Raw genomic sequence first — 12,731 nt, forward strand, 5'->3', positions numbered from 1 at the left:
AAAAAAAAAGGTATTTTAGGAAGGTTCTGATTTAAATATTTTATGTGTAATGTATTAATGTTGTAACTCCTTTTAATACATTCTAAAAGATTGATTTTTATAGCTGAGCTTACTTCCTCTTTGAGTGTGTCAGCTGCTTTGTTTTGGGTTAGCGCAGTATATTTCACTTTCCATTCCCAGCCATGAATTATTGAGCAGGAGTTGCTGACAGACTCCCGCTGTGTACATTTATAGCAGGTGTTGGTAGGGGGCATGCATGCATGTGCCCCAAACCCAGAAGCAGGCAGCGATTTAGCATTAGGTCGCTTTGCCTGCATGGGTTGCCTATCCGCAGTACATTGCAGGTGGGTGGTTTGAAAGTGGTTAATAGCACTGTATAATGTTCACATTTCGTTTTTCTCTACCAGCATTTGATCGTTTATTCTGTTATCTCTTCTCCACAGATACGCAAGCTGACTGGTGATTTTTCAGTGATACTAACAATTGTAATTTTTTGTGCTGTTGATATTATTTGTGGCCTGGAAACTCCCAAACTAATAGTTCCAAGTGAATTTAAGGTAAGACTGCAACATTTTATAGAGGACTATTTGTTGTTAGCTTAAACCTGCCCCAAGGATAAAAAAATTAATAACAAGTTGCTGGGTATGCAGGTATGGTGGGTCTGTTGATGAAGAGTAATAGGTGTCCCGGGAGCCGCACATCATGTTAAACCCAGCTGTGTGATAGCGAATGGCAGTCTCAGCCTGGACCCCCCACTAGGCCATGCCCAAACGCATTTCGCTCTGCCCACTGGAGCTTACTCATGGTCTGTTGATGAAAACTAACTGTGCAGATTTGACTAAAGTTGAATAATGTTCTTGCTATAGGTGTTGGCCATTTACGTACCTCCTGAAGCCTGACTGGAATACTTCTGTGATGAAGGAGGTGGGCAGTGATGACTAGGCCTCATTTAGCAACATTCTGAAAATGTCAGGAGGTATGTAAATGGCTGGGCATTATTCAACTTTAGTCAAAGCTGCACATTTTGCTTTTTCTTACTTTAACTACTTCCCGCCTGCTCTATATCTAAAAGATGGCTACAGTGTGGGCTTCCAGCTCTGGGAGGGCATCCATGTAGACATGTCTAAATTCCGGACACAACTGATTACAGATTGTGGTAAAGGGTCAATCGCAGCTGCCCTTTACTATGTGATCAGCTGTGTCCAATCACAGCTGATCACATGTAAACAGACTTGCTGGTTATCGGCAGTCCTTTTCTCACACACTATGTCTGTGTGAGGAAAGGACAGCTGTTAACCAGCAAGCCTATCAGCTCATTGTTTACACTGATAATCAGGGAACTGTTCATCAGTGATTATCAGTGCAGCCCCACCAGTGCCCATCAGTTTAGCCTATCAGTGCCCATCAGTGCCTCCTCATCAATGCGCATCAGTGCTGCCTATCAGTACCACCTATCAGTGCAGCCTCAGTAGTGCCTCCTGATCAGTGCCCATCAGCTCCACCTAATCCGTGCCCACCAATGCTTCCTATCAGTGACACCTATCAGTGGCCAGAAGTTCTGCCTATCAGTGTAGCCTCATCAAGACCTCCTCATCAGTGCCCATCAGTGCAGCCTATCAGTACTCATCAGTGCTGTCTATCAGTGCCCATCAGTGCAGCCTCATCAGCACACATCAGTGATGAAGAAGATTACATATTTGCTAAATTGTATAACAGAAACTAAGAAAAAGGGTTTTATTTTCAAAACTTTCAGACTTTTTTCATTTGTTTATCAAAAATAAAAAAAACCCAGTGATGATTAAATACCACCATATTAAAGCTCTATCTGTCTCAAAAAAATTATGAAAATGTAATTTGGGTACAGTGTTGCATGACTGCGCATTTGTCATTCGGAGTATGACAGTGCTGGAAATTGAAAATCGGCCTGGGCAGAAGGGATGAAAGTGCCCGGTATTGAAGTGGTTAATTTACTTAATTCACACTTTGTTTTTATCTACACGCACCTCTTATTTGAACAGGCAGTCTTTTTTGGTAAAGGGGAACTAACCCTATGAAAATTGAAGTTTAGGCTTATAATTTCCTGGTTCCTCCTTTCCCCCTCATCAACATGCTGATGACATTTTATTTATCATTTTCCTTACATATTGTTACTTAGGCCCAATGACATCATCACTGGGTCAATGTGCAGGCAGATTATGGCTGGTGGGACAGGGTGACAGGGTGTTGTACAGTTTTCAAAAAAACATCACAGCACCCTGCCTTAGTACTCCTCTGTATAGCTGTTATTACTGATGCAAGCAGTGGTCAGACTCTTGGGAGAGTAATGCAAATATCAAAATGCCTTGATGGCTGGATGTCAGTCTGAAAGGATGGGCATTCCTAAGTGTGCTTTACTAAACAATAATGTTCTACATACAAACTACTCACAATTGTAGGAAAACAATACAAAGTATTACAGATATACATACAACACATGTGCATGCTACCTAACATTCCTAGCAAATGAGCAAGGGCAATTGTCTGTATACAATCCATATACACTAAAAAGTCACTTAGCTCAGGTACAGCAGCTTCATGATCTCTGTAGGCAATCAGGGCTCCAGGTTATGAGATTGCAGAAATTGGGCTCTCTCAGTGTGTAGCTTTATCGTCATCCCCAGGTAAAGTTCCTTCCTTGGCCACTAGCCTTTAATTTGGAAAGTTTGGTTAGCCATTCCCACATGGACGTATGCTTTCTTGCATCAATCTCTATGAGTGAAACATTTATAATTAAAACTCTAGATATCACCTTTGTATCATACATGCATTGGTCAAATATGTCAAAATGTCAAGTTATTGTTAACCTTTTTTGATATAGCTTTGAATCTAATGTTTGACATGACCTCCTCTAATACAGTGGAAGAAGCTAAAAATGTGTACATAGCTGATCAACTCATTTATCGATTATACAACAATACAATTTGCCCATTGTATTAGAAGACAGATTTTGTAAACATATCCATAGTAGAGATGTCACGAACATAAAATTTTCCGTTCGCGAACGGCGAACACGAACTTCCGCAAATGTTCGCAAACGGGCGAACCTCCATAGACTTCAATAGGCAGGCGAATTTTAGAACCCACAGGGACTCTTTCTGGCCACAATAGTGATGGAAAAGTTGTTTCAAGGGGACTAACACCCGGACTGTGGCATGCCGGAGGGGGATCCATGGCAAAACTCCCATGGAAAATTACGTAGTTGACGCAGAGTCGGGTTTTAATCCATAAAGAGCATAAATCACCTAACATTCCTAAATTGTTGGGAATAACGTGCTTTAAACATTCAGTGTGTGTATACGATCAGGTATGATGTTGTATCGATCAGGTAGTGTAAGGGTTACGCCCGCTTCACAGTGACAGACCAAACTCTGACAGACCAAACTCCCCGTTTAACGCACTGCAAACAACCGCAAACAGTCCATTTGCACAACCGCAAACTCCACATTTGCACAAGGTTGGATACCAAGCTAGCCATGTCCCGTTCCTTGTCCTCACTGATGTCATTGAAGGTCTCTTCCTCCACCCAGCCACTTACAGCATCAAGGGTCCCCGAAAGGTGACAACAAGCCCCCTGGGATGCCTGCTGTGGTTGGTCTTCCACCTCCTCAAAGCCACCTTCCTCCTCTGACTCCTCTTTTTCAGATTCCTCTCTCTGCGTTGCCGCAGGTCCAGCAATCGACGAGGACAAGGCTGCTTCTGGTGGTGATGGTGACCACAACTGTTCCTCTTCATGCTCATCTACGGCCTGATCCAGCACTCTTCGCAGGGCATGCTCCAGAAAAAACGCATATGGGATGAGGTCGATGATGTTGCCTTGGGTTTGACTGACCAGGTTTGTCACCTCCGCAAAAGGACGCATGAGCCTACAGCCATTGTGCATGAGCGTTCAGTAACGCGGCCAAAAAATACCCAGCTCTGCAGAGGCTGTCCTCTTTTTTTAAATTAAAAAAATCTGTTCTTACCAGTTTATTCTCTGTTTTGTCCCCTATCGGGGGCTGGTGTATGAACCGGGAGATGAAAAGATGGTTGGTCGGCCCTCTTACTTCCAATTTGGGGCACTGCGCGTGCTCCGTGCAATGTACTGTGCCATCCTATATGAGTACTGTGTTAAGCAGTACTATTCTTATCAGTTTAATCCCTGTTACATCCCCTATCAGGGGCCGGTGTATGGAATAGATTTTAGGAACCGGGAGATGGAAAAAGATGATTGGTCGGTTCTCTTACTTCCAATTTAGGGCACTGCGCGTGCGACGTGCAATGTACTGTGCCATCCTATATGAGTGGTGTGTTAAGTAGGGATGATCGAACTTTTGAAAAGTTCGGTTCGACCAGAACACCCGAATTTCCTGAAAGTTCGGTTCGGATTCCAGAACCCCATTGAAATCAATGGGACCCGAACTTCTGGAATCAAAAAACACCATTTTGAAGCCCTAAAACCCAATAAATGCCCCTAAAAAGTGCCTAGGGTTCTGGGTCATGCCGCAGGGACTATTAAAAAAAGTTCTTAAAAATTGTCATTTTTGATAGAGAGCCAATTATTGAAAAAATTATTGAAAGAAAAATGAGATTTCTTTGGATTTCGTGTCTGGGGGGGTCTAAAGAGTGTACCTGTGACTTTTCAGCTCTGTAGCATGTCCAGAACCAGAAAAAAAAGTTTGTCTTAGAATTAATATAGAACAGGGATATGGTTCCGCTATTTTCACACCTTGCCGGTTTTGTAGCAAGAGTTTTTTTGGGGGTCTTTGAAGGAAGGCATAACATCAGAACTTCTGTGTAGGGGTATATATACACACACACATGTATGTATATATACACATATATAGGTGTGAAAGTAGCAGAACACTATGCTTGCGCTAATGAAATAATTAACAGGCATATGTCTCCGCTCCTATCACACCTATATGTGTGTATGTGTATAAATACATAAATACAAGTGTGTGTGTGTATATATACCCCTATACAGAAGTTCAGATGTTTTGCCTGCCTCCAAAGACCCCAAAAAAATGCCCAAAAAAAACGCCTGCTGCAAAAACACACCTGGGCGTTTTTGTAGCTGGCGTTTTTTTGGGCATTTTTTGGGCGTCTTTGGAGTCAGACATGACATCTGAACTTCTGTGTAGGGGTATATTTCTCTATATCGCTGTTCTATAAGTGACCTAAGAGAAACGATCTTTTCTCTATAGCGGTCACCCTGACATGGAAGGGTTTTGTCACCCTGCCATAGCAGGCAGAGTCAGTTAACCCTACACTTCACTACGGTCCCCTTACACTTAACACTTTCCCTACAGAAACTAGATTATTAAATCTAACTATAGTGGAAAATAGTACCCTAACTACACTAGATATCCCTTTCCTCACACTAATAATTGCTAAATGACACTTTGAAGCAGAAGTAACAGAACTGCTTCCACTCTCTTCCACGTCCCTGTATTACAATGCTAGGAATTTGGCGGGGGCTATCTTATATACTGGGGGGCGTATTCACTAATGATTGGCATCTGGACCCCCTAGTCACTCCATCACATTCCTAGCATTCTCCTGCCCCCTCAATTGGCTTTTACTGATGGTTCTGGTCCAATCACAGGCTTTTAAAGCCCATTTCCTGTCCCATTGCATTTTGGTCGGTTCTGGTTGCCGAATTCCGAACTTTTTCAGCAAAAAGTTTGGAATTCGGCCGAACCTCGAACAGTCAATGTTCGGGTCGAACCGATGGTCGACCCAAACTGTTCGATCATCCCTAGTGTTAAGTAGTACTATTCTTATCAGTTTAATCCCTGTTACGTCCCCTATCAGGGGATGTGTATTGAATAGATTTTAGACAACTGCAAAGAGTTGTCAATAGTTGACATAAATTTTATTCCTCTATGCGTCAATCTTGTGCTCGTGCGCACGTTTGGGAGATCACAGGCAATGGCAGTTTTTCAAAGCCTATGGTTGTGCTGAGGTAGTTCAGTGACAGTTAAGTGACCCAGAAAACAATGATTCTGCAGTGTTGGCCCATTGTTGGCCTAGTAGGCTTTAATGATCACCTTAGATGATCACAAAGAAAATGAATGTTTTTTCTATGAAAAATTTTCCAGCCGATCGCTTTTGGTCTGTTCACAATGAAGCAACGACCTTATCATCTGGGGTGTACCAACATTGCCAACACACTCATAGAGGTGATCACTTCATTGTGATATGCAAGCCCCTTCACCACAACAAGGTAACGATCATGAAGGGGAATTGACACATGTATGTGCCTTTTTTTTGTTTTTGCAGCCACAGTGCAGCACCAGAGGCCAGAAAAATTAGGCATGTACACATGCCTGAAAAATTAGGTATTGTTGCAGCCGCTGCTGTAGCAACGGCCAGAAAAATTGATGTTTTCCAGGCAGAAAGTGCACTAAAACATTGTGGCTTGAACCCTAGTTGGTGGCGGAGAAGTCACGCAAGTCATCCGGCATGCAGAGATTAAATACAGCAGCGTGTGGACCATTTTTAGTACAAGGCATTTCATCCGGCCTTTTTACGTGAAATGCATCCCCCACTGTCAGTCCCTTCGGGATCCATGCCTCATTCATCTTAATAAAGGTGAGGTAATCTAGACTTTTTTGACCTTGGCGACTTCTCTTCTCAGTGACAATACCTCCTGCTGCGCTGACAGGACACTTGAATTGGGGCAGGCCAGAAGTTCTATCGCAAATTGGGATAGCTCAGGCCACAGGTCAAGCCTGCACAACCAGTAGTCAAGGGGTTCATCGCTCCTCAGAGTGAGATTCCTGTTATGCTGTGACATCACACTTATACGCTGTGTAAAGCATTCTTTTTAACTTGTTTTGAAACTGCTGCATCCTTTCCGACTGCCGGTAATTCGGTAATATTTCAGACACTTTCTGCTTATACCGGGGTTCTAGTAGCGGGGCCATCCAGTACGTTCTCCTTCAGCCTTTTTATATGAGGGTCCCTCAACAGGCATGACAGCATGAAAGACCCCATTTGCACAAGGTTGGATGCCGAGCTACTCATGTCCCATTCCTCGTCCTTATTGATCTCATTGAAGGTCTGTTCTTACCCCCAGCCATGTACAACACCACGGGTACCAGATAGGTGACAACGAGCACCCTGGGATGCCTGCTGTGGTTGGTCTTCCTCCTCCTCAAAGCCACATTCCTCCTCTGACTCCTCTTCCTCAGAATCCTCTTCCAGCATTGCCCCAGGTCCAGCTAGCGATGATGATAAGACTGGTTCTGGTGGTGATGGTGACCACAACTCTTCCTCTTCCTCTTCACGCTCATCTACGGCCTGATCCAGCACTCTTCACAGGGCATGCTCCAGGAAGAAAACAAATGGGATGATGTCACTAATGGTACCTTCGGTGCGACTGACTAGGTTTGTCACCTCCTCAAAAGGAAGCATGAGCCAACAGGCATTGCGCATGAGCATCCAGTAACATGGAAAAAAAATACCCAGCTCCGCAGAGGCTGTCCTAGCACCCCGGTCATACAAATACTCATTGACGGCTTTTTCTTGTTGGAGCAGGCAATCGAACATTAGGAGTGTTGAATTCCAACGTGTCGGGCTGTCGCAAATCAAGTGCCTCACTGGCATGTTGTTTCGCCCCTGAATATCGGAAAAGTGCGCAATGGCCACGTCGGAATGCCTGAAATGGCCACACACTTTCCTGGCCTGCTTGAGGATGTCCTGTAAGCCCGGGTACTTATGCACAAAGCGTTGTACGATCAGATTCAACACATGTGCCATGCACGGCACATGTGTCAACTTGCCCAAATTCAATGCCGCCAACAAATTGCTTCCGTTGTCACACGCCACTTTCCCGATCTCCAGTTAGTACGGGGTCAGCCACTGATCCACCTGTGCGTTCAGGGCGGACAGGAGTGCTGGTCCAGTGTGACTCTCTGCTTTCAGGCAAGTCAACCCCAAGAAGGCGTGACACTGTCCTATCCGGGATGTGGAATAACACCTGGGGAGCTGGGGGGGGGGGGTTTAGTTGATGTGGAGCAAGACGCAGCAGCAGAAGAGGACTCAGCCGAGGAGGTTAGCGAAGAGGATGGACTAGGAGGAGTAGAGGAGGTGGCAGCAGGCCTGCCTGCAAGTCGTGGCGGTGTCACCAACACCTCTGCAGAGCCACGCATTCCATGCTTGGCAGCCGTCAGCAGGTTTACCCAATGCGCAGTGTACGTGATATACCTGCCCTGACCGTGCTTTGTAGACCAGATATCAGTGGTCAGATGGACCCTTGCCCCAACACTGTGTGCCAGACATGCCATGACTTCCTTTTCCACAATAGAGTACAGGTTGGGGATTGCCTTTGTGAAAAAAAATTTCGGCCGGGTACCTTCCACTGTGGTGTCCCAATAGCTACAAATTTTTAGAAGGCCTCAGACTCCACCAGTTTGTATGGTAAAAGCTGGTGGGCTAAGAGTTCCGACAAGCCAGCTGTCAGATGCCGGGCAAGGGGGTGACTCTGTGACATTGGCTTCTTACGCTCAAACATTTCCTTGACAGACACCTGACTGTGGGCAGATGAGCAGGAACTGCTGAAGGTGAGAGGCAGAGTGGCGGGTGGTTGATAGGGGGAAAGGAGGACAGCAGTGGTTGACGTGGCTGAAGATGCTGGACCAGGAGGAGGATGGTGGCTTTGAGTTTGTGTGCTGCTTGTACTCATCATGTGTTGATCCCATAGGTGTTTGTGATGTGAGATCATGTGCCTTCACAAAGCAGTTGTACCTAGGTGAGTGTTGGAATTCCCATGACTCAGTTTATTTTGGCACAGGTTGCAAATGGCATCGCTGTTATCAGAGGCAGACGCACAAAAAAAATGCCACACTGCTGAGCTTTGCAATGATGGCATTCTGATGGTGGCAACAGCATGCGTTGATTGGCGTGCTGTCTGGCTGACCCCCGGTGCTGATACATGCTGTCTGACTGTGCCGCTAGCTCCTTGCGATGACCTCCACCTGCTTCCAACTCGTCTCCTCCTCCTCTCTGTCTCCCCATCTGAACTTTCCCCCTGTTCTTCTTCTCTTCGAGTGGGTACCCACGTGACATCCCCGGACACATCGTCATCATCAACCGCTTCACTTGTATTTGACAACTCAGCAAAGGAAGCAGCAGCGGGTACATCATCATTATCATCACACCGTACGTCCACGTGTGTAATGCTGCCTGCCTGAGACATATCCCTGTTATCTACATCCTCTGGCACTAATGGTTGCGCATCACTAATTTCTTCCAACTGATGTGTAAATAACTCCTCTGACAGATCAAGTGAAGCAGCTGTGGTGCTAATGTTGGTGGTGGCGGCTAACGCGCGAGTGGTAACTTGAGAGGTGCCCGAAGCTGAGCTGGAGGAGGATGGTGCGTCAAGGTTCCGAGCGGAAGCTGTAGAAGATTGGGTGTCCTGTGTAAGCCAGTCAACTATGTCCTCAGAATTTTTCGAGTTCAGGGTACGTGGCCTCTAAACACTGGGCATTATTATAGGGCCAAAGGAAATCACAGCACCACAACCACGACGGCCCATGCGGGGTGGCCTGCCTCTGCCTGTCATTTTTCTTTTTTAGATTAGTGGTACTATACGTGGAAGGTACTGTGCCACCCTATATGAGTGGTGGGCAGTGGGCACAGTACAATCTGTGGACCTGACACTCACTGGCAGGCAACTGCAATTATATTAGAAGAAAAATTAAATGAATTTTTTATCTGCAAGGTGCTGTGCCACCCTATATGAGTGGTGGGCAGTGGGCACAGTACAGTCTGTGGGCCTGACACTCACTGGCAGGTAACTGCAATTATATTACAGAGGAAAAACTAAATGAATTTTTTATCTGCAAGGTGCTGTGCCACCCTATATGAGTGGTGGGCAGTGGGCACAGTACAATCTGTGGACCTGACACTCACTGGCAGGCAACTTCAATTATATTAGAGGAAAAATTAAATGAATTTTTTATCTGAAAGGTGCTGTGCCACCCTATATGAGTGGTGGGCAGTGGGCACAGTACAGTCTGTGGACCTGACAGTCACTGGCAGGTAACTGCAATTAGATTACAGAGTAAAAAGTAAATTCATTTTTTATCTGCAAGGTGCTGTGCCACCCTATATGAGTGGCGGGCAAAGTACAGTCTGTGGGCCTGACACTCACTGGCAGGCAACTGCAATTATATTACAGAGGAAAAATTAAATTATTTTTTTATCTGCAAGGTGCTGTGACACCCTATATGAGTGGTTGGCAGTGGACACAGTACAGTCTGTGGACCTGACACTCACTGACAGGAAACTGCAATTATATCACAGAGGAAACCCTAAATTAATTTTTTTGCCACATTTCAGGCTTCAAACATAAAGATATAAAACTGTAATTTTTTGTGAAGAATCAACAAGTGGAACGATCATGAAGTGGAACGAAATTTATTGGATATTTCAAACTTTGTTAACAAATAAAAAACTAAAAAATTGGGCGTGCAAAATTATTCAGCCCCTTTACTTTCAGTGCAGCAAACTCTATCAAGAAGTTCAGTGAGGATCTCCGAATGATCCAATGTTGACCTAAATGACTAATGATGATAAATAGAATCCACCTGTGTGTAATCAAGTCTCCGTATAAATGCACCTGCACTGTGATAGTCTCAGAGGTCCATTTAAAGCGCAGAGAGCATCATGAAGAACAAGGAACACACCAGGTAGGTCCAAGATACGGTTGTGGAGAAGTTTAAAGCCAGATTTGGATACAAAAAGATTTCCCAAGCTTTAAACATCCCAAGGAGCACTGTGCAAGCAATAATATTGAAATGGAAGGAGTATCAGACCACTGCAAATCTACGAAGGCCTGGCCGTCCCTCTAAACTTTCAGCTCATACAAGGAGAAGACTGATCAGAGATGCAGCCAAGAGGCCCATGATCACTCTGGATGAACTGCAGAGATCTACAGCTGAGGTGGGAGACTCTGTCCATAGCATAAGGAACAAACTATTCAGAGAGAGGAGATATAATAAGACACGTGGCCATTCACTAAAACTAGAGGAAAGGCGGTTTAACCTTAAAATGCGTAAGGGGTTCTTCACTGTAAGAGCAGTAAGGATGTGGAATTCTCTTCCACAAGCAGTCGTATCAGCTGGGAGCATTGATAGTTTCAAAAAACTATTAGATGGGCACCTTGGAGACCACAACATACAGGGGTACACAATGTACGGTTAAATGCAAACACACACGCATCATAGGTTGAACTGGATGGACTGATGTCTTTTTTCAACCTCACTAACTATGTAACTATGTAACTATGTAACATAGGACAACAATCAGTCGTATACTGCACAAATCTGGCCTTTATGGAAGAGTGGCAAGAAGAAAGCCATTTCTTAAAGATATCCATAAAAAGTGTTGTTTAAAGTTTGCCACAAGCCACCTGGGAGACACACCAAACATGTGGAAGACAGTGCTCAGAAACCAAAATCCTAACTTTTTGGCAACAATGCAAAACGTTATGTTTGGCGTAAAAGCAACACAGCTCATCACCCTGAACACACCATCCCCACTGTCAAACATGGTGGTGGCAGCATCATAGTTTGGGTCTGCTTTTATTCAGCAGGGACAGGGAAGATAGTTAAAATTGATAGGAAGATGGATGGAGCCAAATACAGGACCATTCTGGAAGAAAACCTGATAGAGTCTGCAAAAGACCTGAGACTGGGACGGAGATTTGTCTTCCAACAAGACAATGATCCAAAACATAAAGCAAAATCTACAATGGAATGGTTCACAAATAAACATATCCAGGTGTTAGAATGGCCAAGGCAAAGTCCAGACCTGAATCCAATCGAGAATGTGTGGAAAGAACTGAAAACTGCTGTTCACAAATGCTCTCCATCCAACCTCACTGAGCTCGAGCTGTTTTGCAAGGAGGAATGGGCAAAAATAGAGACATACCCCAAGTGACTTACAGCTGTAATCGCAGCAAAAGGTGGTGCTACAAAGTAGTGTTGAGCGAACACGGACTGTATTATTCGTGTTCGTACCGAATAATTGGATTTTTGTTACCCGAACACGAACACGGACACTTTACTGTATATTCGGGTAAAAATCCGTGTTCGGTCGTTTTATTTCCGGGTTTTGCATGCTTTGGCGCTCTTTTCATGGCGGGCTTTCAACAGCCAATCAACAATCGTTTAACTGGTGTGCCTTAAGCCATCCCAGCCATGCCTGCAAATGTCTCAGTAGCTGTGATTGGCCGTCTGAAGCATGTGACCAAGTCTTTATAAGTTCGAGGCAGCCGCAGCGGCGTCATTATGCTGCTTAGATCAGGGACAGAGCACACATCAACGTGCTGGCTGCTGATTAGGGAAAGATAGGCAGGAAAAAAACATTTGTGTCCGGATAGAATTGAGGGACAGGTCGGAGTGTTTAGGCAGGGCGAGTTGTAGGCATTTTAGGGATAGAGTCTGCTGAATTATAGGGTCAGTGTGTTCTACAAACTACAATCGATATTGCTGTGTGGGGTGGGGTCTGCACTTAGTTCTCCTGATCTACGATCTCTTCTCAATCCTGTTAGGGACAGAGTCTGCTGAATTTTAGGGAAAGTGTGTTCTACAAACTACAATCGATATTGCTGTGTGGTGTGGGATAGGAGATAGGCAGGTGTCAGTGATCCACATCCATTTTTCTGTGTGTGGGCTGCAGTGAACACAATCTTTTTGGGG

General features: G+C 44.8%; 1 protein-coding gene across 1 annotated transcript in view; it reads left to right on the forward strand.

The window, feature by feature from the left end:
• The window catches only part of SLC4A9 (solute carrier family 4 member 9), a 1,068,229-nt gene that overhangs the window by 641,231 nt on the left and 414,267 nt on the right, over positions 1-12,731 (forward strand). The window contains 1 exon segment of the mRNA XM_082254102.1: positions 444-557. Within this exon segment, the coding sequence (XP_082110228.1) occupies positions 444-557 (114 nt within the window).

This window comes from Pelophylax lessonae, assembly GCF_965119305.1.
Source record: "Pelophylax lessonae genome assembly, chromosome: 4".
Lineage (NCBI taxonomy): Eukaryota > Metazoa > Chordata > Amphibia > Anura > Ranidae > Pelophylax > Pelophylax lessonae.